Here is a 27800-nt window from a genome sequence, read left to right as displayed (position 1 = left end):
TTCCTCAAAAAATTAAAACTAGATCCACATACAACTCAGCAATTCCACTTCTGGATATATACCCAAAAGAAATGAAAACAGTATTTCATCAAGATATCTGCACTCCAATGTTTATCACAGCAGAATTCTCAATAGCCAAGATACAGAAACAATCTAAATGCCCGTTAACAGATGAATGGATTTAAAAGTGTGGCATATATACACAATGGAATATTATTCAGCCACAGGGAAGGAAGATATCCTCCCATTTGCAACAACATGGATGGACACTGAGTACATTATACCAAGCGAGGTAAGTCAGAGAAAGAAACATACTCTATATCAGTTACATGTGGAATCTAAAAAAGTTAAACCTGTTAAAAAAAAAAAAACCAGAGTAAAATGGTGGTTAACAGGGGGAGGCAGTGGGAAGATAAGAGTGATGGTGTTTAAGGGCACAAACTTGTAACGAGTAGTAAATAACCCATAGAGATCTAATGCACAGTATAACGAATATAGACAATAACATTGTACTATAATTATGTAATGTTGTAAATACTGCTGTATCAGCAATATTATAATATATAAATGTATTAAAGTAATACGATGAAAACCTCAAACTTACACAATGTTACATGTCACACTTATTCAATTAAAAAAAAAGTCCTCGAATTCTTGACACTTCTTTCAAAAGGTAGAGTCAAATTTCTCTTTCCTTGAACATGAGTTGTATTTAATGATTTGCTTCTAAGGAAGAGAATGTGGCAGAAGTTTATGATGTGTAACTGCCACAGCTAAATCATCAAAAGCATGACCACTTCCACCTTGCCTTCTTTTGGATTACTCATCCTAGCGGAAGTCAGCCATCATGGAATGAGGAACTCAAGCAGCCTGTGGAGACACCACTTGTAGAGGAACTGTGACCTGCCAACAACCGCCATCAACTTCCCAGTCACGTGAGTGAGCTCCCTTGAAAATATTCTCCAGCCCCACCAAGACTTCAACATACCGCATCCCTCACCAATATCTATGAGCTAAGCCACTCCCAAATCAACAGAAATAATAAAGGTTAATTATTGTTTTAAGCCACTTAGTTTTGAAGTAATTTGTTGTGCAACAAAACATAACTAACACAACAACCTATCACAGAACCAAAATGTATCTACGGTGTAAACTAAAAATAGCTCACTTCAGTTGAATATTCATCATTTTCTAAGTTGAAGAAACAGCAACCTAAGGAGACTTCAGGTGGTCAGCAAGGAATGTTTCGAACGTTATATTTTTGCAAAGCAACTGTACTAGGTACTGAGTGGAGAACCATGCCCTTGAGGTACAAAATAATTTATGTTTTTCAACTAAACTTTTTCCCCTGGCTCTGAAGGTTATAGGTCTATGGGAGGTTTGGAAAGTTTCTCCTTTACCTCTGTGAGGGATCCACAAGCCACTCCACCATGCAGGGCTTCATCCAATGCAGAAAGAGTTGTAGCTAAGAACACTGGTGAGACAGAGGCAGATGTTTGCATCTTTAACCCATAAGCCTACACAAGAAAAAGAAAATGATCTTTTCAATATCCCTGTTTATTCGAAAACAGAAACCAAATCCAAACTTCAATTTCTAGCAGCTGGAACCCAAACCCATCTCTTTTTTCCTCAAACTTTTATTTGTTAAACAAATATTCAATCCATGCCCAGAGACAGTGCTAGACAATGGGACTATGATAGAATAGACAGAACCCCTGCCCTCACAGTATGTATAGTCACCCAGCAATTGAAACCAGGACTGGAAACCAGACAGTCACCATACAATTATTAGAGATATTGTGACAGAGAAAGTGGAAACACAGGAACAGTAGACCTGATCTAGATTTTGTGATCTAGGAAGACTTCATACAAAAGCTAGATGTCTGAGCTAAAATGTGAAATAGCTGTTAAGCAAAGGAAATGTGCATGTTCCTGCCAAAGAGACAGAATATACAAAGAAAGGGAAAAAATGGGAACTAATAAAAACCACAAAAAATAAAGAGTTCATTCAGAATGGTTGAAAGATGGGTGTGTGATCACAGTGGGGCAAGTGATGAGGCTGGATAAATAAGCAAGAGACAAATCATGAAAGAGCCTTGTTGAAGTCTGGAGTCTATACTGAGAGCAACAAGGAATGACATGCTCAAGTTTTTATTTCAAACCAAGGTTGGTCTGTGAAGAATAGTTGAAGGTAGCTATGGTAGGCTGAGATGTGGTGCCCCAAAAGATATCCACATCAAATCCCTGGAAACTGTGAATGTTACCTTATTTTGAAAAAGGGCCTTTACAAATGTGATTAATGTGACTTCATACCCAGCAATGTTTAAGAATGTTTGCCTCTGCAATTTATAACGTTAAAAATTACTAGCATTTTATTAAATTGCCCAAATAAACTGTGGTCAAGCCATAGAACTATAACCATTCATTCATTCATTCATTCCACAGATACTGAGTACCTACTGTATACCATATACTATGATAAACTCTGGGAATATAATAGTACCAAACAGATAGTTTCTAACAACTTAAAGTTTACAGTTTAATAAATCTATATATCAAATTCAAGGCTCTTCTGCTTCTGTGAGGAGGTATGAAGACCAGCATATTAAATATATTAATATTTATGAGTTATAAATGTGATGACTCCTGTGTAATCTCACCCATTAAATTCTTAGATCAGTTAAACCTTGGGTTATCACATTTTTCTAAGGCTACATTCAGCTACATTAAAAAAAAAAAAACAAACAGAAAAGCTACAGAACAAAATCATGTGGTATGCATCTGATTTAGAAATGCCTCAATATTGTCTACAATCTATCATCAGGCAACATCAGTGGGCCTGGGGACACTTTATCAAACATGTAAAGGCAGCCCAATCTGTCAAAATTAAAGTATTTCCTTTGCAACGGTTAAATGCACTAATCACAATAGATTTAGTGACACAAAGACTAAAATGAACAAACAGAATAAGACTTCAGAAATTATAGTATGTACATAAATGAGACAGAAAGGAGTATCTTATTATGATACTCCACCAGTTTTTCTTCTACTTTGGTGGCTGCTTCTTCTTAGACTCATCATTATCTAATCTGATCTTAAAATGCAGACTTCACTCAGGACTTGGTCTTGGATATGCTTATCTCATTACCATATTTACACTGATGACTCCCAAATGCATACTTTTACTACAGACGTCTCCTTCACACTCCAGGCCCATATATTTAACTGCCTGTTTGCATCTCCAATTGATGTTTCACAAGCACCTCACATTCAACAAGTAGTAAATTATGCCTCCCTCAAGCCTGACACTCTTACAGCATTCCTTATCTCAGGAAGTGGTACTACCCAGTTTCCTAAAGCAAAAATCAAGGAATCATCTGTCACTTTCCTGTACCTCATCACCACTCACAGCCAAACAATCACCAGTCCTCTTCACTGTACCTCCTAAATTATCTTTCATCATAACTGACATTATGCCATCTGGGTTAACACCATACTAACAATCCATGTCACGATCACTTTCTGTTTAGAATACAGGAATAGATACCTAGATGGTCTTCATCAATATTTCCCTGCTCCTTTTCAATCACTTGTCTACGTTCAAGACTGACTTTTTAAATATACATATTAGATTATACCCTTTTATGACTTCTCATTGCACGCAGAATAAAGTCTGAAATCCTTTACATGGTCTGCAGGCCCCATGATCTGACTCTTGCTCACTTCTCTGACTTCACCTCTGAGGCTACTCTGTTCCTCACTGCTATGTTCCATCCACACCAGCCTGATTTTACTGCCATGAAAGCATATGCTCCTTCTCTTCACAGGGCCTTTGCATTTCCTGCTTCCACTGCCTGCAAACTCCTCTCTGCTCACATCCCTTCTCAACTTGGCCTAATTCTCCCCTATCCATCCTTCAGGTTTTAGCTGAAGTGTTGCTTCCTTGGAGGAGACCTTCCTGACCCCTAAACTAAGTAATGTTCCTTGTTATTAAGTTTCAGAGCTTTTTATAATTTTCCTTCATAGGACTTATCATTACTACAACTAATCATTTATGTAATTATGTGTTTAATGTCTGACTTCTCCCACTAGACTGTAAGCTGCATGAGGAACATTACCATGCTCACTCTAATATCTCCAGGACCTGACAGAGTACCTGCCACATGACTGGCACTCAATAAATACTAATTCAAGTAATATATAACTGAACAAAAGACTCTTCCCTGGAAAAATGAACTAAGGCTAAGCCAATGTTTAACACAAGACTCAAATCTAAAGAATCCTACAAGAGTGAATGCACAACAAAGGGAAAAGATGGCTTCTTGAGCTCACATTTGGAATGGTATTGACACTGCATTCCAAATGCGAGCTCAAGAAGCCATCTTTTTGGTGGCTTTGGTGGTATTGATACCGCAGCTGAAGTGGTGGTGCAAGTGGAGCCCAGAAGTGAATTTCCTCCCCATGCTCTCTTATTTAATTCTCTAACTAGAAACATGACGTAGGTATTGACCAAACACATAGAATGACATACCTCAAATTAAAACACTTTGTTGGTGCTTTACAACCTTCAAAATAGTAACAAGTTAATTTAAACCTCATCACAGAATCATCACTATCTTAGTTCTCTTACTTCTCCCATAAAATAAAGTGAGCTATTCAAAGCTCCAAGGTCAATGACAAAGCTAAGACAGTGCCAATTCCTAACTCTGATTTGAATTCTCCTTCTGACTATTCTGGCTTTGAAGTATTTTCTTAGATCACAAGCTAAATCTGAGCAAAAGGAAATATTTTTATCTATTCATTAATTTCAGAAGTTTCAAATGACACTAACATCCCTTCCTTCCTACTTCACAGAATTGAACTCCACTTTATTGCTCAGTGGTTACCAAATTTCAATATAAGATAGTAAGGTAAGTAATCTACAATCCACCTAAATAAATACATTTGCAAAGCACTTAAGTGCACTGACTTCTAGGCACTCTTATTCTGGGAAAACAAGATCTTTTCTACCACGCACCAAACCTACATTTTGAAAAGCTAACATTATGACACAGAAAGTATGAAATAATCGTACTTGATGAGAATTTGTTATAAAAGACTTTTAACTTTCTAAAGAGAGAGAAAAGTTTTAAAGTATTATTTATTCAATCAATGAGCAGTGTAAATCCACTATGTGTGCTTTATAATGTAGACTGATGATAATAAAAGTTGGTATTACAGAGACAGGGGCATTCTAAAATTATGAGTGTATTATAATTAACCGTGAAATACACAAATCCTATGCAAACAAATAAAAGACAAAGATGACCTTTTGAAATATCAATATTGGCTACAGAAAAAAAAAAAACTTCTTGTTGCTTCCTCATTCCATTTTTAGGAACTGTCTCCCATGAGCTTACAAACTACATAAATTTTTCACATATATTCTCATTAAAGGACCAGTCCTATGGTGTAAGAGTCAATATTTTTTTTAATGTTTATTCCTCCATTTTTGAGAGAAAGAGAGAGAGAGAGAGAGAGAGGCAGAGACAGAAGGAGACACAGAATCCCAACCAGGCTTCCTGGTATCAGTGCCTACAAGCTGTGAGATCATGACCTGAGCCGAAATCAGAAGTTGGACATTTAACCAACTGAGCCACCCAGGCACCCCAAGAGTCAATATGTTTTTTAATTTTTTTTAACATTTATTTATTTTTGAGACAGAGAGAAACAGAGCATGAGTGGGGGAGGGACAGAGAGAGAAGAGAGACACAGAATCCAAAGCAGGCTCCAGGCTCTGAGCTGTCAGCACAGAGCCCATTGCCAGGCTCAAACCCATGAACTGTGAGATCATGACCTGAGCTGAAGTTGGACACTCAACCAACTTGGGGCCATCCATGTGCCCCAAGAATCAATATTTTTGAGATGTTCATATCTATTTTTAATTTTGCCTCATCTCCAAAAAAATATTTTAAATGAGATAAAGGATCATCTCAAAATAAGTCATAATCAAAACATAATATATATAAATATATATGTATATATGTATATGTACCGTTTGCATCTGTGGGGCACAGGCTCTACTGACCATACACAGAAGTTCATGGACACCTCGATAACTAAGGCCAGTCATCTTCATAAGTTCCAGTGGGGAAAGACATAAAAAGTCCTAGAGAGACATAAAAAGAATATTTTAAAATATATGTGCAACAAAGATACTGGAATTAAAAGGAAACTTTCAATGGACACTGCCCATAATTTACTGCAGATTGAAGATTTATATATCCCTTATAGTATTTCCCCCATGTATGACTTAACTAAAAGATATGACGATATAATCTTATCTTCTAATTCTCTAATTCAGTTAGCATATACCAGAGGTCACACCAAGTAACTTCACATAGCAGCAGCCTCCAACCTAGGTGTATATAAACACTGCCCTGGGGCGCCTGGGTGGCGCAGTCGGTTAAGCGTCCGACTTCAGCCAGGTCACGATCTCGCGGTCCGTGAGTTCGAGCCCCGCATCAGGCTCTGGGCTGATGGCTCAGAGCCTGGAGCCTGTTTCCGATTCTGTGTCTCCCTCTCTCTCTGCCCCTCCCCCATTCATGCTCTGTCTCTCTCTGTCCCAAAAATAAATAAACGTTGAAAAAAAAAAAAAAATTTAAACACTGCCCTGTGCTGCAGTTTAGGCACAAGTACCCAGAAAGTGTCAGGTTGAAATGAGTTTCTTACTGAGCTATGACAGCATTCAGGAAAAGTATTTAATAGAGACAATAAAACAGACTATGGAATGAAATGTTAAATCTCATACTTTTAAGAGTGTTTCCAAGTACGAACATGAGGATTTTTTTTTTTTATTTTTATTTATTTTTTTGAGACAGAGAGAGACAGAGCATGAACGGGGGAGGGTCAGAGAGAGAGGGAGACACAGGATCCGAAACAGGCTCCAGGCTCTGAGCTGTCAGCACAGAGCCCAACGTGGGGCTCAAACTCACAGACCGTGAGATCATCACCTGAGCCGAAGTCGGACGCTCAACCGACTGAGCCACCCAGGCGCCCCGAGGATTATTAAATGTATAATAGAAATCCCAATCAAAATTGCACCAGCATTCTTCTCGAAACTAGAACAAGCAATTCTAAAATTCATATGGAACCACAAAAGGCCCCGAATAGCCAAAGTAATTTTGAAGAAGACCAAAGCAGGAGGCATCACAATCCCAGACTTTAGCCTCTACTACAAAGCTGTCATCATCAAGACAGCATGGTATTGGCACAAAAACAGACACATAGACCAATGGAATAGAATAGAAACCGCAGAACTAGACCCACAAACGTATGGCCAACTCATCTTTGACAAAGCAGGAAAGAACATCCAATAGAAAAAAGACAGTCTCTTTAACAAATGGTGCTGGGAGAACTGGACAGCAACATGCAGAAGGTTGAAACTAGACCACTTTCTCACACCATTCACAAAAATAAACTCAAAATGGATAAAGGACCTGAATGTGAGACAGGAAACCATCAAAACCTTAGAGGAGAAAGCAGGAAAAGACCTCTCTGACCTCAGCCGTAGCAATCTCTTACTCGACACATCCCCAAAGGCAAGGGAATTAAAAGCAAAAGTGAATTACTGGGACCTTATGAAGATAAAAAGCTTCTGCACAGCAAAGGAAACAACCAACAAAACTAAAAGGCAACCAACGGAATGGGAAAAGATATTTGCAAATGACATATCGGACAAAGGGCTAGTCTCCAAAATCTATAAAGAGCTCACCAAACTCCACACCCGAAAAGCAAATAACCCAGTGAAGAAATGGGCAGAAAACATGAATAGACACTTCTCTAAAGAAGACATCCGGATGGCCAACAGGCACATGAAAAGATGTTCAGCGTCGCTCCTTATCAGGGAAATACAAATCAAAACCACACTCAGGTATCACCTCACACCAGTCAGAGTGGCCAAAATGAACAAATCAGGAGACTAGAGATGCTGGAGAGGATGTGGAGAAACGGGAACCCTCTTGCACTGTTGGTGGGAATGCAAATTGGTGCAGCCGCTCTGGAAAGCAGTGTGGAGGTTCCTCAGAAAATTAAAAATAGACCTACCCTATGACCCAGCAATAGCACTGCTAGGAATTTATCCAAGGGACACAGGAGTACTGATGCATAGGGGCACTTGTACCCCAATGTTCATAGCAGCACTCTCAACAATAGCCAAATTATGGAAAGAGCCTAAATGTCCATCAACTGATGAATGGATAAAGAAATTGTGGTTTATATACACAATGGAATACTACGTGGCAATGAGAAAAAATGAAATATGGCCTTTTGTAGCAACGTGGATGGAACTGGAGAGTGTGATGCTAAGTGAAATAAGCCATACAGAGAAAGACAGATACCATATGGTTTCACTCTTATGTGGATCCTGAGAAACTTAACAGGAACCCATGGGGGAGGGGAAGGGAAAAAAAAAAAAAAAAAAGAGGTTAGAGTGGGAGAGAGCCAAAGCATAAGAGACTGTTGAGAACTGAGAGCAAACTGAGCGTTGATGGGGGGGTGGGAGGGAGGAGAGGGTGGGTGATGGGTATTGAGGAGGGCACCTTTTGGGAGGAGCACTGGGTGTTGTATGGAAACCAATTTGACAATAAATTTCATATATAAATAAAAAATAAATAAATAAATAAATGTATAATAGAGGAACCAAAAATACCATTAATACACAAAGCAGTTTTTTTAAATTGTAGTATGCTCTGAAAATCTGTCTCATTAAGGATTAAATCCTAATATAAAACATTAAGTCTAGGGGCACCTGGGTGGCTCAGTCAGTTAAGCATCTGGCTTCGACCCATGATCTTATGGCTTGTGAGTTCAAGCCCCACATCGGGATCTCTGCTGTCAGCACAGAACCTACTTCGGATCATCTGTCCCCCTCTCTCTCTGCCCCTCCCCCCTTCTCTCTCTTTCAAAAATAAACAAACATTAAAAACAAAACAAACAAACAAACAAAAAATGTTAAAACTTATTTAACCTCCTAAGAGGGAGCTGCTTCACTACTGTGCCTAAAATGCAACATCTGCTTTATACATTTCTCTCATTACATTGATAAGGATTCTATTAATTTCTCTTGCTTGCAAGAGACATTACCCATTTTGAATACTGTCTCTTCATTTGAGTCTTATTTCTCATATAACTGCAAAATCTCTTTCAATTCAACGAAACTTCTCTAGAATCCCAAATAAATAGCACGAGTATACTTCACATTATGCCATAAGCATTCTCCCCTGACCCAAGCAAAAGTATAGGAATTTAGGTAAATGAAACCACATTTGATACAACCTAAGTGGCCTGTTATTTTATTTTATTTTTGAGAGAGAGAGCACAAGCGGCAGAAGGGCAGAGAGACACAGAGACAGAAAGAGAGAGAGAATCTTAACCAGGCTTCACATCCAGCACCAAGCCCCACAGGAGCCTAATGAGGGGCTCATTCTTAAGACTCTGAAATCATGATCTGAACCAAAATCAAGAGTTGTAACCGACTGAGCCACCCAGGCATCCCAAGTAGCCTGTTATTTTACAGGCTGTGCTATTTCGAAGGGACACATGCACCCCCATGTTTATAGCAGCACTATCAACAATAGCCAAAGTATGGAAAGAGCCCAAATGTCCAATGATGGATGAATGGATAAAGAAGATGTGGTATGTACACACACACACACACACACACACACACACACACACACAATGGAGTATTACTCAGCAATCAAAAAGAATGAAATCTTGCCATTTGCAACTACATGGATGGAACTGGAGGGTATAATGCTAAGTGAAATTAGTCAGTCAGAGAAAGACAAAAATCATATGGCTTCACTCATATGAGGACTTTAAGAGACCAAATAGATGAACATAAAGGAAGGGAAACAAAAATAGTATAAAAACAGGGAGGGGGACAAAACAGAAGAGACTCATAAATATGGAGAACAAACTGAGGGTTAATGGAGGGGGGAATGGGCTAAATGGGTCAGAGGAACTAAGGAACCTACTCCTGAAATTATTGTTGTACTATATGCTAACTAATTTGGATGCAAATTTTAAAAAATAAATAAGAAAATTTAAAAAAATTTTTGCACTCAAAATTTCTTAGTGAGAAAGTAAATAAATTTTACCTGACAGGTAACAATTTGATATCTGTTCAGACGGTCACACAGCTCTTGTGATAAGCCCACTCTTCTGAGCTTCTTGCTACCCATGCTTTCAGATGCAGCAGAAAAAGAACCCTGAAAAGCATTAGAAAATACCATAAGCAATAGTAGATAGGCTACCAAAACACACTACAAAATAAAAAATTCTTCAAGCTTCTTCATGTGTGAAATGAAATGTATAGTATTTAAAATATTACTAGGACGCCTGGGTGGCGCAGTCGGTTAAGCGTCCGACTTCAGCCAGGTCACGATCTCGCGGTCCGTGAGTTCGAGCCCCGCGTCGGGCTCTGGGCTGATGGCTCAGAGCCTGGAGCCTGTTTCCGATTCAGTGTCTCCCTCTCTCTCTGCCCCTCCCCCGTTCATGCTCTGTCTCTCTCTGTCCCAAAAAATAAATAAATGTTGAAAAAAAAATTTTTTTAAATAAATAAATAAAAAATAAAATATTACTGATAAAATAAAAGCTGTAGAATCTTTCTATGTCTGCCAAACATGCACACAAACAAGAAAACATAAGAATGTGCATTTCACACAATTCTTTTATATTTATTACATGAATATAAAGATATCACTTCACATTTGCATAACATCTTAAGATTTTCAATGTATTTATAAATTTTATTTGGATGTATAATTAACTTTCAAGGAATATTTCTAAGCAGCACTCCTTAGAAAGTCTTTACTGTCAGGGCACCTGGGTGGCTTAGTCAGTTAAGCATCTGACCCTTGATTTTGACTCAGGTCATGATCTCACGATTCAGGAGATGGAGCTTCGTTGGGCTCTGCACTATCAACATGGAGTATGCTTAGGATTCTCTCTCTCTCTCTCTCTCTCTCTCTCTCCCGGCCCCTCCCCTGCTCATGTGCTCTCTCTCAAAATAAATAAACTTAAAAAAAAAGTCTTTACTTTCATTGCACTGTAACAATAAATTTACTGAGCACCTACTATGTACAGGAGGCACTGTTCCAAAGCTTTATATAAATTATAACATTTAATCTTCTCAATAGCCCTATAAGGAAGGTTGATTATTGACCCAATTTTTACCTATGAGAACACTAAACCCTAGATGTTAGCTATTCCATTGTCACCAGAAAAAGTAAATGGTGGATTCAGAATTTCAACTCAGGAAGTGACCCTAAGGTTTATCCTCTTAACCACTATACCCCTACTACAAGTCCATAATCATATTTAACCTCTCCTTTTTCTATGAGCCAGAACAAACCTCCGAATCAAACGAGATATTATTATTTCAGGTCTTAATTACAAACTGAAATGTGTTTTGGTTTTTTTTTTTTTTTGGTATTAGCTGCTCACATTCTCACATGCAAGAAATTTCACTCTTACTGCTGAACCTAAGACTAAATGAGACTCATGAAATATGTGCCTTCAGTGAGCTAGAACACAATCACAGTGATTCCTTTCATAACACATGCAGAGAAGAGGTTGTGCATCTCGCTGAGATGACAAGATACCCTCCGGATAGAATAGAAACAGCAACTCCATTGTTCCAGGAGATAAAGCAATATTGTTAACAGAAAAGGAGTAACATTTTGGAACAAAATACATAGTACTGAAAATGTAGATAACCTGTTTATGCCCAAATTTCTACATAAAATCTAAATTCTCTGCATCAAATTAATTCTCTCCTTCCCTCTCTCCCACTTTCTCTCACATTCATGAGCCTATGCATACGCGCATACACACACACACACACACACACACACACACACACACACACACACTCTTCTCATAAGCACAAAATACATCCCTCTCATTTCCCTCAGTGGGAATTGTACCGATTCGTTTCCTAAATAGTTTACCAAGTGATATCTGCTGTATCATTTCTTAGTGTCTTTATAGATCAGGTAGTTCTGAGCAATAACACCATATAGGCTGATACATTCAATCAAAAAGAAAAACCCAAACTACCCGGACTTGTTTAACAATAACCAACTCTGCTATCTCAGCCTTCTTAGGGCCACTCCCATCATTTGCCTGCACTATTGCATGCTGCCTCTTGTTATTCCCTGCACCATCAAAAAAAAAATTTTTTTTTTGCTCCTTCAGGAGACCCTTCTTAATCACACACTCTGCTGAGCTGCTGGGCTCTGGTGTAAAGAATCATTTAAACATACTGCTTTCCCTTTGGGAACTCACAGTAAAAGATGAAAAGAGACGTATACACAAATTATCACAGTCACACGGTAAGTATCGTCATTTGCATTTAAATGTGCCAGGAAGAAGCACCAAACTGGTCTGGGAAAGTTAGGTCAGTGCTCCAATCCTGCCGGAGGTAGCTACCTAAAACTTTGCTCCAATCCTGTCACTTTCATCCTTTAAAACTACCCATGGGACCATTAGGGCACGGGATAAATTCCACACTTCTTAAGATCACATAAAGACCCTTCATAAACTGGTCTCTCATTTCCCTCTCATCCATACATCTGATAGCAAGGCCCAGATCCTGCCTTCCTGGCAGCTACCTCCCCTCCTGGGGTCTTCAATTCCTCATCTGTAAAACAAAGGTCATTTAAATATCTACCCCAAAGGAATGTAGTGAAGGTTAGAAGATTTGGATGGTGCCTCACACACAGAGCTCAAGGTTAACAGCCATTACCATATCAATTCTGTCAGCAAAACATCATTTGTTGCCTCACTTCATCCGCTCTCCAGCCACAATACAGTATATTGGTAGGTTACACAAGCGCCATCCTGACTTCGACTTTCCTGCACAAACCTTGTCCCCAAGTCAATCTCTTCCAACCCAGTGTTTTCATCATACTTTATACGTATTTGTTGCATAATCTTATTAACGTATTATTACGGCTTGTTTCTTCCACCAGAGACTGTTAAATTCCTGCTCTGTGTGTGTGCGCACACATATAATCAGGGGTGAGGGAAGATATTCCATCCTGAAGGCTGAAACCTTTCCTCCTCAACAAAGTAAAAATCCTCATGAAAGATGTTCAGTGAAAACTGTTTGTAAGTAACGAAAATAGCTAATATTTATTGGACCCTTATTACGTGCCAGGTACTGTTCCAAGAGCTTCCGATGTTTGACCCCTTTTACAGACTAATACTGAGGCACTGAGTTGAAAAACGCGTGAAGTCTATCAGCTAGCAAATGGTGGAGTCCGCATTCGAATCTAGACATAGAACTCCAGATTCCACGCTTTAACTACTCTTCTTCAACACCACAGGCGAGCGGACCCCAATGTTCCCTTAAGGACCGGCTCCCCCGCCGAGACTCCCAACAGCCGGCAAATGGGAGGGCGGAGGTGGGCATCAAGAGGCGAAAACGTCACTCTAGAATCCCCTAAAAAGAACTTTTTTCCAGCAAGGAGCACAGTTCCAGCATCCCCCACAAAAGAAGGCCAAGAGCCCCCATATTTGCGGCGGAGTTCCCGTTATCATGCCTCAGGCCTAAGGGGGGAGTGTACTGGACCAAAGAGGTTTTCTCCGCTACCCCGAAAGTAATAACACAGAAAGGGGCCCAGAGAGGGGGCAGGAAATAATGAGCGCACCCCATTACCCCCCCCCCGAATGTCCCCCCACACGAATCTTTGCAGTACCGGGTCTGTAGCATCCAACTTTCAAAGTTTCCCCCACCCCTCACAGTTCCCCGCGGAAAGCGCCGCAAAGCAACAACCCAAATGCCGATTGGGCTGTCACTCGAAAGAAATATCCAATCAGAGGTAGGAAGAGTCCCAGGTTGATTCCACTGCTTGCTGGGAATTGTAGTTCACACCAGAATCCGTCACTGAATCCGTTTCTCAATATAATGATTATCAAAATCAGGTAAAGAAACATCTGCAAGGAGAAAACTAAGCCAGTAAAAACCTTGCTTGGAATTGTCTCTTTTATTTTTTTTTGTCACTACATTTAAAAAATGCATAATGGACCAGAAAGACATGTTAGTTTTCAGAGAATAGTTAAGAATTCACCTATAGTAGAAGAGGTTTGGAAGAGAGCTGGGATTGGTTTGGGTTTGCTTTTTTCACCACACTTTGGAGGTGAAATAGTTTGGAAATACTTAATGAAATTGCTCAAGCTGAAAACACACAATGGGGAAACGTTAAGAGCCTGTAGTTTAAGACCATGAGGGGAACCACCGAAGTTTCGGTGTAAAAGGGAACTGTTACTTTAAGACTGGGTTTCAGATTACAGTTCTGTATTTCCGAAAAAGTTTTTGCTCGTCCTTTGCTCTCAGCTCTTCAGTGCATACTTCCATCTTATAATTTAGCCTACTGTATTCTAATTACTTACCTGCACTTGTTATTAGACTGTGAACTCGAGGACAGGGTCTGCAACTTATTCAGCCTGAAAAGTAGGGCCTAGGACACCGTTCAATTAACGACTGTCGGGTAAGTGAGCAAATAAATCAATGGGGTTAGGCAGAAAATGGGAATTCAGAACGCAGGATTCTGCGATTATAACAGAACCCAAGTGGATAAAATAGCAATGGAGGAGCATCCAGGTCTTCTTCCTCTGGAAGAAGGCCTGGCAAAACACTGTCACCGGCGGGCGCTTAGTAAAAGCTGACTTCAAACGCTATGGAGTAAAAGAGACATGAAAAAAATCAACGAACACTGATATTTCTGCCACCCGCCCCGCTGAACGCAGAACTGAAGGTATCGAGCAGAGGAGTGGTCAAAACTGAAAGGAACGATCCTCAGCCAGGTAGCTGGTTGACTCCGCATGTCCTAGCTTTCTCCAGTCCGAAGAGGTGGCGTCACGTGACCCAAACAAATATGGCGCCTTATTTGTATCGTCCCTCCATTGACCAATAGGAGTAGCCGCTGTCAGTCGTCCCACCACCCCTCCCTCCGGCAACCTCCCGAATGGGATCTATCACCTGACTGGGCTCAAACATGGCTGCGCTGGAAGCTCTACTGCTTTGGGTACCAGGAGCAGGTGAGTGTAAGGCGCCCCAGAGAAGGTGGGGGCGTTCACCACGACCCCTGTAGGGAGCGTCCCTGCGCTCCAATCTCCACCGTCCTCCAGCTCTGACACACACTCATCTGATGATCTTCACTCCTCCGCCTTAAGAGAGGGCTCAAACTAGGGAGGTTCCTGCTGCATTTCTCATACTTAGGGAGGCGACCACCTGGGGATTTGGAGCCGGACTGGGTCTAAAGTTAAGTGGGGAATATGAAAGAAGATTTGTGGGTCTGCGCCCCGAGCTAATACGACTATTAAGTTTAATTAAATATTGGATGTGTGTAGAGAGATGGGATCCACCCCTCGGGGAAAGGTGGAACTTCTCAAAAAAAGATAGTAGCACGTCAAATCAAACATAAAACGATAATTAGGGAAGTAAGTCCCGCTTTTCCCAGCCAGTCTAGTAGTTACTAGTTTGTCTAAATGTAGTGCGTTCCGTTTCTCCTCAATGTGTGTATTGTTTCCAGGAGGCGCTCCACGAATGAGAAAATTGACAATGTGTTCTGCGTAATTCATCTCTTTCTATCTCCCTGCACTCTGTGCTGGGAAAATGCATCATCCATTTGGAAAAGAGGAAATTGCTTCTCAGAAGCAGCTTTTTGGGTTTTTCTGTGAGTGCCTTCGCAGAGGAGAATGGGAGCTGGCACAGGCATGTGTACCTCAGCTACACGAGGCGCAAGGGGATATCCCAAAGAAGGTGGAAGATATACTTCAGGCGCTCGTGGTGTGTCCAGATCAGCTGAGGTAAGGGATGTCTCTTCTTCCCAGGAAGTTACAGGGCGGGAGACACAAGGTCAATATTTGGGCTCTGGTCACCTACTCTCACCTCCTCTCTGAAGAATTAGCAGAGGCAGAGTGTATTTCACATGCTCTGAAAATTTACCTGTATGATACATGTTTATTAATCGGTGTTGGCTTTGAATTATCATCTGAACCAGCATTTAATCCTGGACAGCAAAGTGTGCCTGAAACCACCATTTCTTGATTATTATCATAAAAGTAGATGGTGGAACTGAATTGAAAAGCATTTTCTTTGCCTCCAGAAAAGCAAACGCTGCTCTTTTCTTGCTTATGATTTTGTAGTTGTAACAAAAGACTAGAAGTTAATTTACTTAAGGTTTTTATTTTGAAATAATTATATAAATATCAAAAATTATATAAATAAGGTTTACATTCACAAAATGTGCAAAAAAATACAGAGTAACCTTCCCCAGCTTCCCCCAATTGCAATATCTCATATACCTATTGTACAATGTCAAAATCAGGAAATTGACATTGGTATATTACTGTTAAGTAGATTACAGACCTTATTCAGTTTTCACCATTTTTTTAATGTGCATTTGTTTTTATGTGTGTAGTTCTGTGCAATTTTATCCATGCACAGACTCATGTAATACCAATAAAAATCAAGCTGCAGAACTCTTGCATCACCACAAAAGAATTCCCGTACTTCCTGGGAATACCTCTTTGTATTTTGAACCCTCCTTTTACCCTGGCAACCACTGTTCTCTATCTAAATTTTTAATGAAGCTCTTCCTGGCAGTGCTATTAACAGCTAGTGGTATAATAGTTAAGTGTGCTATTTAGTCTTTCCCTCACTCTTCCTTACTTTGGCAGCTATATTATATTGTATTAGTATGTAGAGAGTAGAAACTTAGGTGATTTTTTTCCCTTAAATTTGGGTTCTAGCCAGGTTCTATCTAAATTACTAACTTTGAAAAAACCCTTATGAATTCCTGTAACCCTGTTTTTAGCCTAGAGTTAATAAATTTTTATGAAATTCCTTATTTTCTTTAAGACTACTTGACTCAGTTTCTGTTTTCAACAATATACTTTAGAGAGCTTTGCTTTTTATGGTTTTCTATGTAATGTTTAAAAATAATAAAAATAAAAAGCTCCTGGGTGGCTCAGTCTGTTGGGCATCCGACTTCGGCTCAAGTCATGATCTCCCGGTCCATGAGTTCGAGCCCTGCGTCAGATTCTGTGCTGACAGCCCAGAGCCTGGAGCCTACTTCAAATTCTGTGTCTCCCTCTCACTCTGCCCCTCTCCTGCTCATGGTCTGTCTGTCTCTCTCTCTCTCTCTCTCTCTCTCTCTCTCTCTCTCAAAAATAAATAAAAACAATAAAAAATTAAAATAATAATAATAAAGACTAGATAGGGAGGTAGAGGCAGGGGTGAGACTTTTTTCCTTTTTTTTTTTTTTTTAATGAAATCTAGCGCTGTTCTGGTTCTAGTTTTATTGATCTATCATATACATTTGAAAATTTCTCATTAGTACAATGTCATGCCTGTTTAGGTTTAAAACAGACTGAGCAGTGAAATCCCAATCTTGGATCACAAAAGAGAAAAGGTCAGTAGAAAGTCTTTGTTCAGAAATTCTTTCTTTTTACATTTTTCAGATGTGGACAGGACATCAACCCTCAAAGATTAGCCTGGATCTGGTTTCTTGTATTGGAAAAATGGTTCTCCCAGGAAAAGGTAAGCAGGTTTATATTCAAAGTTTTTCTGAGGCCAACACTGAGAAGAACTTGGAAGTAGCTTTAAGATTTCCTTTTTATCTGTTACTTCCTTTATTATGAGGCTTGTCATATTCCCCTCTCAGTATTGAAAGTGAGAATGGCTTGAGTTTTTATTGCTGTTTCCTTACCTAAATTTATTCATTAATCCACCAACATACATTGGTGATATGATTTTGTTAGATACCACTGTGAGTCTTGTACCTGAACAGAACTTTGCAAACCTCAGTGAAAGTGACAACATAGCAAATAAAGTATGAACCTCATAATACTCAAGTAATAGAGAATAGGCTGAGCCAAAACCTGGTTGTTCTTCCAAAAAGCTCATTTTAACTAGTCCGGTGCAGTGAAAGCTTACAGATTTAAGCCTCATTAATTAATAATTTAATAATCCACATGAATTAAACTAAAAGTTACCAAATATAAAAACACAGTGTGCAGATTTAGTGAAAGAAACCTTATAACGAAGTGCTTTTTTAAAAAAAAAGAAAGATTGCCATTAAAAGCCTTTTTAGAAGTATATGATAATTATCAGAAATTGCTATCCATTGGAGGAATTTCTCTGAGACAATTTTGTATTAAGCCCCAGAATTTAAGATTTTTATTTTTTAAATTTTTTTAAGATTATTACTTTGAGGGAGCAAGAGAGACAGTGAGTGGGAGAGATGGAGAGAGAGAGAGAGAGAGAGAGAGAGAGAGAGAGAGAGAGAGAGAGAATCCCAAGCAGGCTCTGCACTGTCAGTACAGGGTTTAAACTCACCAACCAGGAGATCATAACCTGAGCCGAAGTCAGACACTTAATCAACTGAGCCACCCAGGTGCCTGTAGACTTCAGGATTTTAAAGTGAGGAACTTCTGACCCAGAAGAGAAATGAAGAAATGACTGGCCCAGGGTCACACCATAAAGTTAGTTGGCAAAACTAAGGCTGGAACCAAGATCTTCTGACTTTGATTCCCCAGCCTACTGGTTTTTCCTGCTGAACATTATTTTTAGCCTTATGGACTTAAAAGCCAGAAACCATAAATTCTGTTTTGTAAATGTAAGTCAGCCTAATTTTCTTCTTTACTCCCCTCTATCATTAGAATTAATTTTGCTTTTAGTTCCAGTTTTGCCTAACACTTCTCTTTCTCCACATTGCTATCAAAAAATACAAGAAATTACTAATCTAAATGTATTTTTTGTCCAGGCTTTTCCAAGTCTAAAAAAAGAAAAAAAAAATGACAAAAAGACTAGCCAGGAGAGGGAAAAGAGAGAAGCAAAATTAAAAAATAAGCCCAGAATGATTAAGTTAGCTATCATTGCAGATCTAAAAGGGAAAACTTGAGTTAAAATATTCAGAGTGTCTTCAGAGAGAAAAAGAAAAAATGTCTGTTGTTATTGACTAAAGATGGTTCTAGTCTAAGTATGGAATTTGTTAAACCAAGTGAACTTTCTCCTCACTGAAGGGCATTTACCTACTTTATGGCTACTTTGTTGCTTATTTTCTGTACAGTTGCTCAACCAGGTGGTTGATTTCACTTCCATGGCTCCTTAGCACAGAGTAAGAATAGTTCTTGTTTTTCCAAACATCAAGATCATTTGGTCTTAAAGCTTCAGTGCCTCAGTTATTTAAACAGTTGTGGGAATGGTTTAAACTTTAAGCAAGGACCTCAGTCTTACCTCTTTTACAAGGACTAAGATTGCAAATGGGTTCTTAAGAATAGTTCCACAAGACCAGTTGCTGTCCCAGAGTGGCCTTTATCTTTTAGGGGACTTGCTGGCTGCCTCTCCTTTTCCAGTCTCCCACCTTCTGTCAAAAGCTTACTTTTTAAATGTTTATTTATTTTTGAGAGAGCACGAGCAGGGGAGGGACAGATAGAGGGGGACTCTGCACTGACAGCAGCAAGCCCCGATGCAGGGCTCAAACTCACAAACCAGGAGATGGGGACCTGAGCCAAAGTGGACACTCAACAGACAAAGCCACCCTGGTGTCCGAAGCTTCCTTTTTAATTATTACTTGAAACAGTGGTTCCATTTTCCCTTTTCTTCATCCACTTTTGCCTTCTGCCTTTGTATCTTGCGGTGATTTATCTCTACATGTGGAAGCATGTTTGCAAAGATTTAACTGCAGAGATGTTCACTGCATGCTGCTTCTAATAGAGGAAAACTGGAAACAACTCCGATGTCCACAGTATAGGATTGGTTAATCTGTTTGTAAAATATCATGCCACTATTAAAATTATGTGGTAAATGAACTTTCAGTGACATGGAAGGATGTTCATACTGTACTATGTGAAAAAAATTTTTTAGAAAACTATACATTTGAGATGTGTGCATAGAAATGGTCTGGATGCCCTTAGACCACAGTATTAATAGAAGCTCTCTTTCAGTGGGAAGATTTGGAGCATGTATATGTGTGTTTTCACTTGCCTATTTCCATATTTTAATTTTTCTGCATTGAACACACCTTGCTTTGATAGTAAGATCCATGCTTAGAAACATGGAGCAAATTCTTCCCTGTTTTAGAAATGTTAGTCATTTATGACCCTGCATGTGCATAAAGTATTTTCACCCGTAAAATAATTAAAAGCTAATGAGTCTTTAGGACTCTAGATTAAAGTCATAATATCTTAACCAGGTTTTTTTTTTTTCAAAGGCCTGCTGTCTGGACATCTTATCTATTCCTTTCTTTTAGTCCTCAATATAAGAATTTAACCTTTAGCTTTCCAGCATGAATTTTCTTCACCAACTTCAATCACTAGCATTATATAAGCATTCAGATGGCATAGGTGCATGAGAGAAGGATGCGGTAAGAAGAAATAGGGTTTTACACCACAAACACACCAGATCATGTTAGCCTGTGACATGATGAATGGCACTTGAGTAGAGTATGATCTTGTGTTCTAAACCCACTCCCCTCCCCCCACACACAAACTATCTTGCAGATGCTTCTTGCTTGAGATAGGAGACTTTACCGTAAAATATGACTCCCGGAGGGGTGCCTGGGTGGCTCAGTTGGTTAAGTGTCCAACCTTGGCTCAGGTCATGATCTTGCAGTTTGTGAGTTCGAGCCCCACATCGGGCTCTGTGCTGACAGCTCGGAGTCTGAAGCCTGCTTTGGATTCTGTGTCTCCCTCTCTCTCTGCCTCTCCCCTGCTCACACTCTGTCTCTCTCTCTCTCTCAAAACTAAATAAAAATTTTTTTTTTATTTTTTTTTCAACGTTTTTATTTATTTTTGGGACAGAGAGAGACAGAGCATGAACAGGGGAGGGGCAGAGAGAGAGGGAGACACAGAATCGGAAACAGGCTCCAGGCTCTGAGCCATCAGCCCAGAGCCTGACGCGGGGCTTGAACTCACGGACCGCGAGATTGTGACCTGGCTGAAGTCGGACGCTTAACCAACTGCGCCACCCAGGCGCCCCTAAATAAACATTTTTTTAAAATTAATTTAAAAAATATGACTCCTGGAACCTTTAATCAGCCATGTGATTTATAGGTGTCTTTAAAGCAGTGTTTGTCAGGATTAGTCCTAGATTTTACTCTTATTTGTATTTGTGTCTGGAGAAAGGGAAACTATAATTTTAGTTTTATGAACCAGGTAAAGCAAGTTACTGTGAAACAAGCAGGTCCAGGAAGAGTCAGGGGCTCTTTCTTTCATACATCAGTCTTCTCTGGTGGCATGTCTCATTAACAAATATTTGATGGGATCACTTTTGCATACTTGAAATAATTAGAAAATACTTCCTAACCATTTCATCTTTAGTAAAGGTTGTTTTTAGGGGCACCTGAGTGGCTCATTCGGTTAAGCACACAACTTTGGCCCAGATCATGATCTCACAGTTTGTGAGTTCAAGCCTTGCATCAGGCTCTGTCCTGACAGCTTGGAGCGTGGAGCCTGCTTCAGATACTGTCTGTCTGTCTGTCTCTCTCTCTCTCTCTTTTTCTCTCTCTCTGCCCCTTACTCGCTCATGCTGCGTCTGTCTCTCAAAAATAAATAAACATTAAAAAAATTTCTTTAATAGAGACTTGGGGCACCTGAATGGTTAAGTAGGTTAAATGGCTGACACTCGGTTTCAGCTCAGGTCATGATCCCACAGTTCATGAGATCAAGCCCTACATTGGACTCTGCACTGACAGCACAGAGCCTGCATGGGATTCTCTGTCTCTCTCTCTCTCTCTCTCTCTCCCCTCCCCCCATCTTTCCCTCTCTCTGCTCCTCCCCTGCTCATGCTCTATTTCTCTCTCTCAAAATAAATAAATAAACTTAAAAAAAATAAGATATATATATATTTAAGCCATAGGTTTGTTTGATTTAGAGATTAACTAAATTTTTTTTTTTAATTTGTAAAAATATGACCGGGTGCCTGGGTGGCTCAGTCAGTTGAGCATCCAACTTCGGCTCAGGTCATGATCTCACGGGTATGAGTTCAAGCCTGGCGTCGGGCTCTGTACTGACAGCTCAGAGCCTGGTGCCTGTTTCAGATTCTGTGTCTCCCTCTCTCCCTGCCCCTCCCCCACTCATCCTCTGTCTCTCTCTGTCTCAGAAATAAATAAACATTAAAAAAATATATGACACACAGTACCTGACATATAATAAGTGTTTAATAAACATTAGATCTCTTCCTCTTTCCTATTGTTTTCCACCTTATAATGAATATCAAAAATGGGTTTGGACCAAAAGAGGATCATGTGGGCCATACTTTCCCAAGCTTACTCATGACTGGGTGTTTGGACACCACAAGGACATTTCTTTGAAAAAGACCTCATATGACAGAAAAGTCACATGAAATGAGCAAAGCTTGGAATTTGAGGCTAATCAGAGTAGGAGTTAAATGTTAGTATTTAAGAGGGATATGCATCCAAATTTAGCTGTTTTTATTTAGAGAAAAAAAAAGCATCTCAAACATATCCAAGAATTTAGTGGTTAAAAGTGCTTTATCTTAGAGAAGCAGCAGAAATAAGACTAACTGAAGAGAAATATTATTTGTTAACAAAGAATATGCCTAATCTCTATGCTTCCTTCTTATGATTCTTCTAGAAATTACTCCCAAGTGTTTTCCGGAGAAAGCTTGAGTTTCTTTTATTATCAGAAGACCTCCAAAGTGACATTCCTGAGGACATCCTCAAGGTAAGAGAGTGCTGGGGAGCTATCTGCCTAGGGTTACTATCACTCGATAAGCTCAGCTCCCAAGGATCTAGCAGAGATAGGTCCCAAGGAGGTTGGCTATACTCTGTTCTCAGGCAAGACCAAGCTAGGTAGATGTCCCTTTCAAGAGAGCTCAGAATTGGAATAAACTTACCTGATTTTAGAATTCTTAGAGTTGGATTGTCCAGAAATACTAAGTATAACTGGGGATTAAAGGTGTTGGTTTTTTTTTTTCTTTTCATGGGAAAGGAATACATAACTTGGATTTAAACTGGATGTTTGAATTTTTCACCAGTGTATCATAGGGAATATAAAGGGAGGAAGGAATTAGTGTTTGTTGAATACCTCTTCTATAACAGGTGCATTGAATGTGGTAATCCTCACAACAAATTTCTGGGGGCAGATCAAACTAAATCTTAACTATATCTAAGGTGCCTAAGGTATGCTCTGACGCTCAGTACTGATTTTCTTCATGACCTGGCCACCAGCTAATTAAATACATATTAGCAGTAGGATTTAAGGTAGAGACTTACACTTGTATTAGGTCAAAGACCCATGACCCTGTGACCATCTTGGAAGCAGTTAATGAAGAAGCATCCCTCAGTACTGTCCATAGGCATGGTGCTAATGCGTGAGAAATCACCTACTGCTCCGTCCTCTTTTCTGCCTCTACCCTAACCCTGCAAACAGATTAGAGACTGTAGAGGTTCTTGCCTTAAAAAAAATTTTTTTTAATGTTTGTTTTTGAGAGGGAGAGAGAGACACACACAGAGCATGAGAAAGGAAGGGGCAGAGAGAGAGAGGAAGACATAGAACTCAAAGCGGGCTCCAGGTTCTGCGCTGTCAGCACAAAAGCTGGCACAGGGCTCAAACTCATGAACTGTGAGATCATGACCTGAGCCAAGGTCAGACGCTCAACCAACTGAGCCACCCAGGTGTCCCGTAGAGGTGCTTACCTTTAAAGGCTTACCATCTAGTCGGGGAGAAAGACTAATACACACATGCCACAATTGTGGACTAAACCAGATGGCACTAATTTTGAGTACTTTGAAAGCCCAATAAAGAGGGAGAGTTGTGTGAGTTGGAGGTACGGGGAAGATTTGTTTGTTTGTTTGTTTCAAGTTTATTTATTTATTATTTTTTTAAGAGACAGAACACGTGCATATGCAGGGGAGGGATAGAGAGAGAGGGGGACAGAGGATCTGAAGTGTGCTCTACACTGAACAGCAGAAAGCCCAATGTGGGGTTCAAACCCATGAATCGTGAGATCATCACCTGAGCCAAAATTGGATGCTCAACCAACTGAGCCACCCAGGCACCCCTTGGGGAAGACTTTAAAGGATGAGGAATGGGGTATACCTCAAAGGATGGCTAGGATTTAGAGCAGAAGTTAAAAACTGGTATATAATGTTCTTTTAAAAGTTGAATTTAAATGCCATGAGAGTGGGCATCATGTCTCATGCCCATTTGTTACCAGCGTGGTCTATCAATTTGCAGCCCTTGATTTAGATCTACAGTGCACATTTTGGAGGTGGTGAGGGGGGACTAGCTTGAGAATGGAGGCCTTGGGAGATTGAGTTATCTCTTTGCCTCAATCTTTTTTGCCTCAATCTCTTCATTTGTAAAATGATGATAATAGCAGTGTCTTGCTCTTGTAAGGGTTAATTTGATTTTTCTATGTAAAGGGCCTGGCAGGAAGTAACTACTACAGAAGTGTTTGCTACTGCTACTATTATATACACGTGCATATTTCTACCGAAAAGGGGAAAGCTTCAAGGCTTATAAATGGTAACATTCTAGACATGCCTCCCATGGATCCCTCTCTTCATCCTCTATTTAGGAGCTATATGAGGCCCTAGCACAAGATTCAGGAGGCCCTGTGCTTGATGGAAATCAGAGGCGGGATAGCTGGACCCCTCGGCTCAGCTCAGAAGCCGTCTCTGTGCTCTGGGATCTTCTGAGGCAGTCTCCCCAGCCAGCACAGGCCCTGCTGGAGCTCCTGCTTAGAGAAGACGACGGCACTGGCCTCTGTGGCTGGCCCCTGCAGAAGGCACTGGTGGACTTCATTCGAAGGGCGCTTCAGGGTGTGCAGGGCTCCGCCACTGGGCCCCCTGGTGAAGTAGATGCTATCTATGGAGCCCTGCGGACTCTGCATTGCCCTGCAGAGCCTCTCGAAGTTGAGCTGCATCTCCTTTGTGAGGAACTACTGGAGGCCTGCAGGGCTGAGGGGAACCCCCTGCAGGAGGAGCGGGTGCTCAGCTGCCTGCTCCACAAGGCAGGACGGAGCCTGCTATCCCTGTATGGCCATACTTATGCAGAGAAGGCCGCAGAAAAGCCAGCGAGGACCATACCCTCGGGAAAAGGTGTGTTCCCTTTGCTGCTTCTCCTTGTGTCTTGGTAATTCTCCTGTACCTCTGAAGTTCCTCTAGGCTAGTGCCTTCCAAGTTGCTCAGGAAATCTAGGAAAAATGATAAGGTGTTCTTTTGTAAAAATACAGATTTTGTAGTCCAAGATGGAATGGTGGAAAAAAATAACAAAGTAATAACAATAGCAGGAAAGAGCTTTTCAGAAGCTACTGAGAGAAGTTAAAGAGTCTTTAAGATAGAAGCACAGAAAGCCTGGCTTAAGTTTTTAAAAGCGTGAATTCTCACGTCTGGTGGTTTTTCAAATGGGCTTTAGCTTAGGGAAGAAGAGCTTCCTGTTCCCTGGTAACCCTGTCTGGTTTGATTTTTAGTCTCCCCCGATCATCTGGATCCTGAGCAGGCAATGCTGGTCCTGTTCTCCAATCCTGACCCAGCCCAGGCTTGGAAATCAGCCTATTTCTACTGCTTGAGCAACAGCAAGCACTTCCTCGAGCAGATCCTGGTAAGTCAAACATATTCATTCTCCATCACAGAAGTACCGAGGGATTCTCTATAGACCTTTTCGTTTCTCCTTTCTCTCCCACTCATTTATCTAACACAAAGCAGTCTAATTAGTGATGTGTCATTGGGTGTGTCCATCCCACAGTCCCAGGGGAAAGAAGGCTCTGAGAACCAGTATCATTGTTAATTAGAACTGCAGTCATTTTATATCCGCTCTTTGGTGGGGACTAAGATGTTGGGTATGTATAAGCTTTCTGGAAGGTGTGAGGAAGAAAAGACTGTGGCAGCAATATGTTGCCTAGCTGACGGGAATTTAATCCGTCTAACCTTCTCCTTCCAGACCGCAGCCAAGCTTTAGTTGAACTCAACAGGTATTTATTAACCTCATCCTGTGTGCCAGGCACTGTGCTAGGACCTGGGGTTACAACAGAAGTCAGTCTCTGCCTTCTGAGAGCTTACAGTGTGAACGTTTTGTCTTCAACTGGCCACTTTTTTCATTGTCCGGCATCTCCCTGCTCAACTAAAGCTTTCTACCCTGAGTGGCAGGTCCACAAAACTCCTTACAGCAGCCTCCGTCGGCTTACAGGTGACGGCACTCACGCTGCTGAAAGAGGAAGACTTCCCAAGTCTTGGCTGCCTACTCGACAGAGAATTCAGGCCTCTCAGTCGACTGCTCGTGCTCCTGGGCTGGACACACTGCCAGAGCCTAGCATCAGCCAAGAGTCTGCTCCAGACACTCCACAGGACCCAGGTAACTCTCATACTGCAGTGTGAGCTACTCCAGAAGTGAGTGATACCAGGCTTTGAGGTGAGGCAGAATGCAGGAGCCTGAGGTCGGTCACAGTCCCTGACCCCAGGTTCCTGAGTCAGCATCTCTTCCTTCTCCATGTCACTGCAGGACCAGGGCTGTGACAAGCTCCTCAGGGATGCCTGTGATGGGCTGTGGACTCACCTAGAGGTCCTGGAGTGGTGTGTACAGCAGAGCAGGTACAGTCCTGTGCAGCCAGCCCCCTTCCCACCATTGGGCACACTTGATCCCATGCTCCACACATGTGGCCATTTCAAGCCACCTTCTACATTGACGTTTGAGTTGACAGCATTGACCAGCAACTAATAATCGTTCCAGCTATTAAGCCAGGAAAGAAACATAGGTAATGATTATCTTTACCATAGCGATGAGACTAAAACTAGAGGAAACTTTGAGGATGACGGTGATAAAAGGAACAAAAGCACACATTTCCTGAGTACTTACTATATGCCAGACATTGCTCTGAGCCTTTTCAGTGGATGATTTCACTGAAGCCTCACAATAGTTCTGTGAGGCAGATGCCAATATTGCCCTCCTTTTAAAGGTGGAACAACTTAAGCCTAGAGGTGTTGAATATCATGCCTAAAGTGACACAGCTAGTAAATGTGGTCCACGTCCTTAGGCATGTGTTATCCTGGATCACAAGTTTATTATTCTCAACAGCTGCATATTGAACTATGTGCAAAGCTGTGCTTCCCTGGTAACTTAGCCTTAGATCTTCCCATGATCCAGGTTCATGTTTTGTTCTTCACACACATGACCAACACTTCCTAAAGTAGAGTAGGCAGAAGAGGAAGTGGCCTTACTCAAAGCAAAGCAGAGAAGCTTGGGTCAGCTCTTAGCTACGAAGAGTATGGAAATTGGGAAGCCTAATCTATAGGCTCTTTCTAGATCCTACTGACCAAAAAGGCCCTTTCTAGGTCCTTTCTGGATAAGTACAGCTGACTCGGTGGATGTACTTTCCTAACAGTAAATAAATGCTCTGCTGTATCCCAGACCAACTAGAATTTAGTGTTAAGGGAAATGAACCTATGCTGTATTGGGCCAGAGAGAAAGAACGAGAGGGAATAGAGATGGTCTTTCTTAGAGCAATTCTTTAAACTGACTCTCTTCCATCCTCTCAATTTTGCCCTTCAGCAACCCCATACCAAAGAGAGATCTCTTATGTCATTTACATGGTGGAGACAACCACTCTGTGCTGTACTCTCTCCATCACCTTACCAACCTTCCAGCTCTCAGGGAGGAAGATGTTCTCAAGCTCTTACAGATGGTGCCAGCCAAGGACCCCCAGCAAGAGCATGGTGAGTTGGCGATGGAGTGACTTGGTCAAGCTTCCCTCTTAAGACAGTCCTACACCAGTTTCTTTT

The 27800-nt window shown here is 40.8% G+C and overlaps 2 protein-coding genes across 9 annotated transcripts in view; one reads left to right on the top strand and one right to left on the bottom strand.

Moving 5' to 3' along the window:
- RAD51B (RAD51 paralog B) overlaps positions 1-15005 on the bottom strand; it is a 647789-nt gene extending 632784 nt beyond the window's left edge. For 6 of the 7 annotated variants that reach the window (XM_040477495.1, XM_040477500.1, XM_040477497.1 and 3 more), the window contains exons 1-4: positions 13749-13831; positions 10143-10253; positions 6035-6148; positions 1401-1517 (exon numbers count right to left, since the gene is read on the bottom strand). In XM_040477495.1, the coding sequence (XP_040333429.1) occupies positions 1401-1517; positions 6035-6148; positions 10143-10226 (315 nt within the window). In that variant the 5' untranslated portion in view covers positions 10227-10253; positions 13749-13831. Of the gene's footprint in view, positions 1-1400; positions 1518-6034; positions 6149-10142; positions 10254-13748; positions 13832-14442 lie in introns of those variants that run through there. The other variant, XM_040477496.1, reaches the window with a different exon arrangement.
- The window catches only part of ZFYVE26 (zinc finger FYVE-type containing 26), a 66738-nt gene continuing 53938 nt past the window's right edge, over positions 15001-27800 (top strand). The window contains exons 1-9 of one of the 2 annotated variants that reach the window (XM_040477493.1): positions 15001-15090; positions 15585-15861; positions 17518-17596; positions 22654-22743; positions 24602-25124; positions 25496-25626; positions 26212-26376; positions 26524-26612; positions 27571-27734. In XM_040477493.1, coding sequence (XP_040333427.1) covers positions 15668-15861; positions 17518-17596; positions 22654-22743; positions 24602-25124; positions 25496-25626; positions 26212-26376; positions 26524-26612; positions 27571-27734 — 1435 coding nt within the window. In that variant the 5' untranslated portion in view covers positions 15001-15090; positions 15585-15667. Of the gene's footprint in view, positions 15091-15584; positions 15862-17517; positions 17597-22653; positions 22744-24601; positions 25125-25495; positions 25627-26211; positions 26377-26523; positions 26613-27570; positions 27735-27800 lie in introns of those variants that run through there. The other variant, XM_040477494.1, reaches the window with a different exon arrangement.

This window comes from Herpailurus yagouaroundi, unplaced genomic scaffold (assembly GCF_014898765.1).
Source record: "Herpailurus yagouaroundi ecotype Mexico unplaced genomic scaffold, PumYag 141, whole genome shotgun sequence".
Lineage (NCBI taxonomy): Eukaryota > Metazoa > Chordata > Mammalia > Carnivora > Felidae > Herpailurus > Herpailurus yagouaroundi.
The sequence above is the reverse complement of the archived record's forward strand: the minus strand, read 5'-3'. Positions and strand labels throughout refer to the sequence as shown.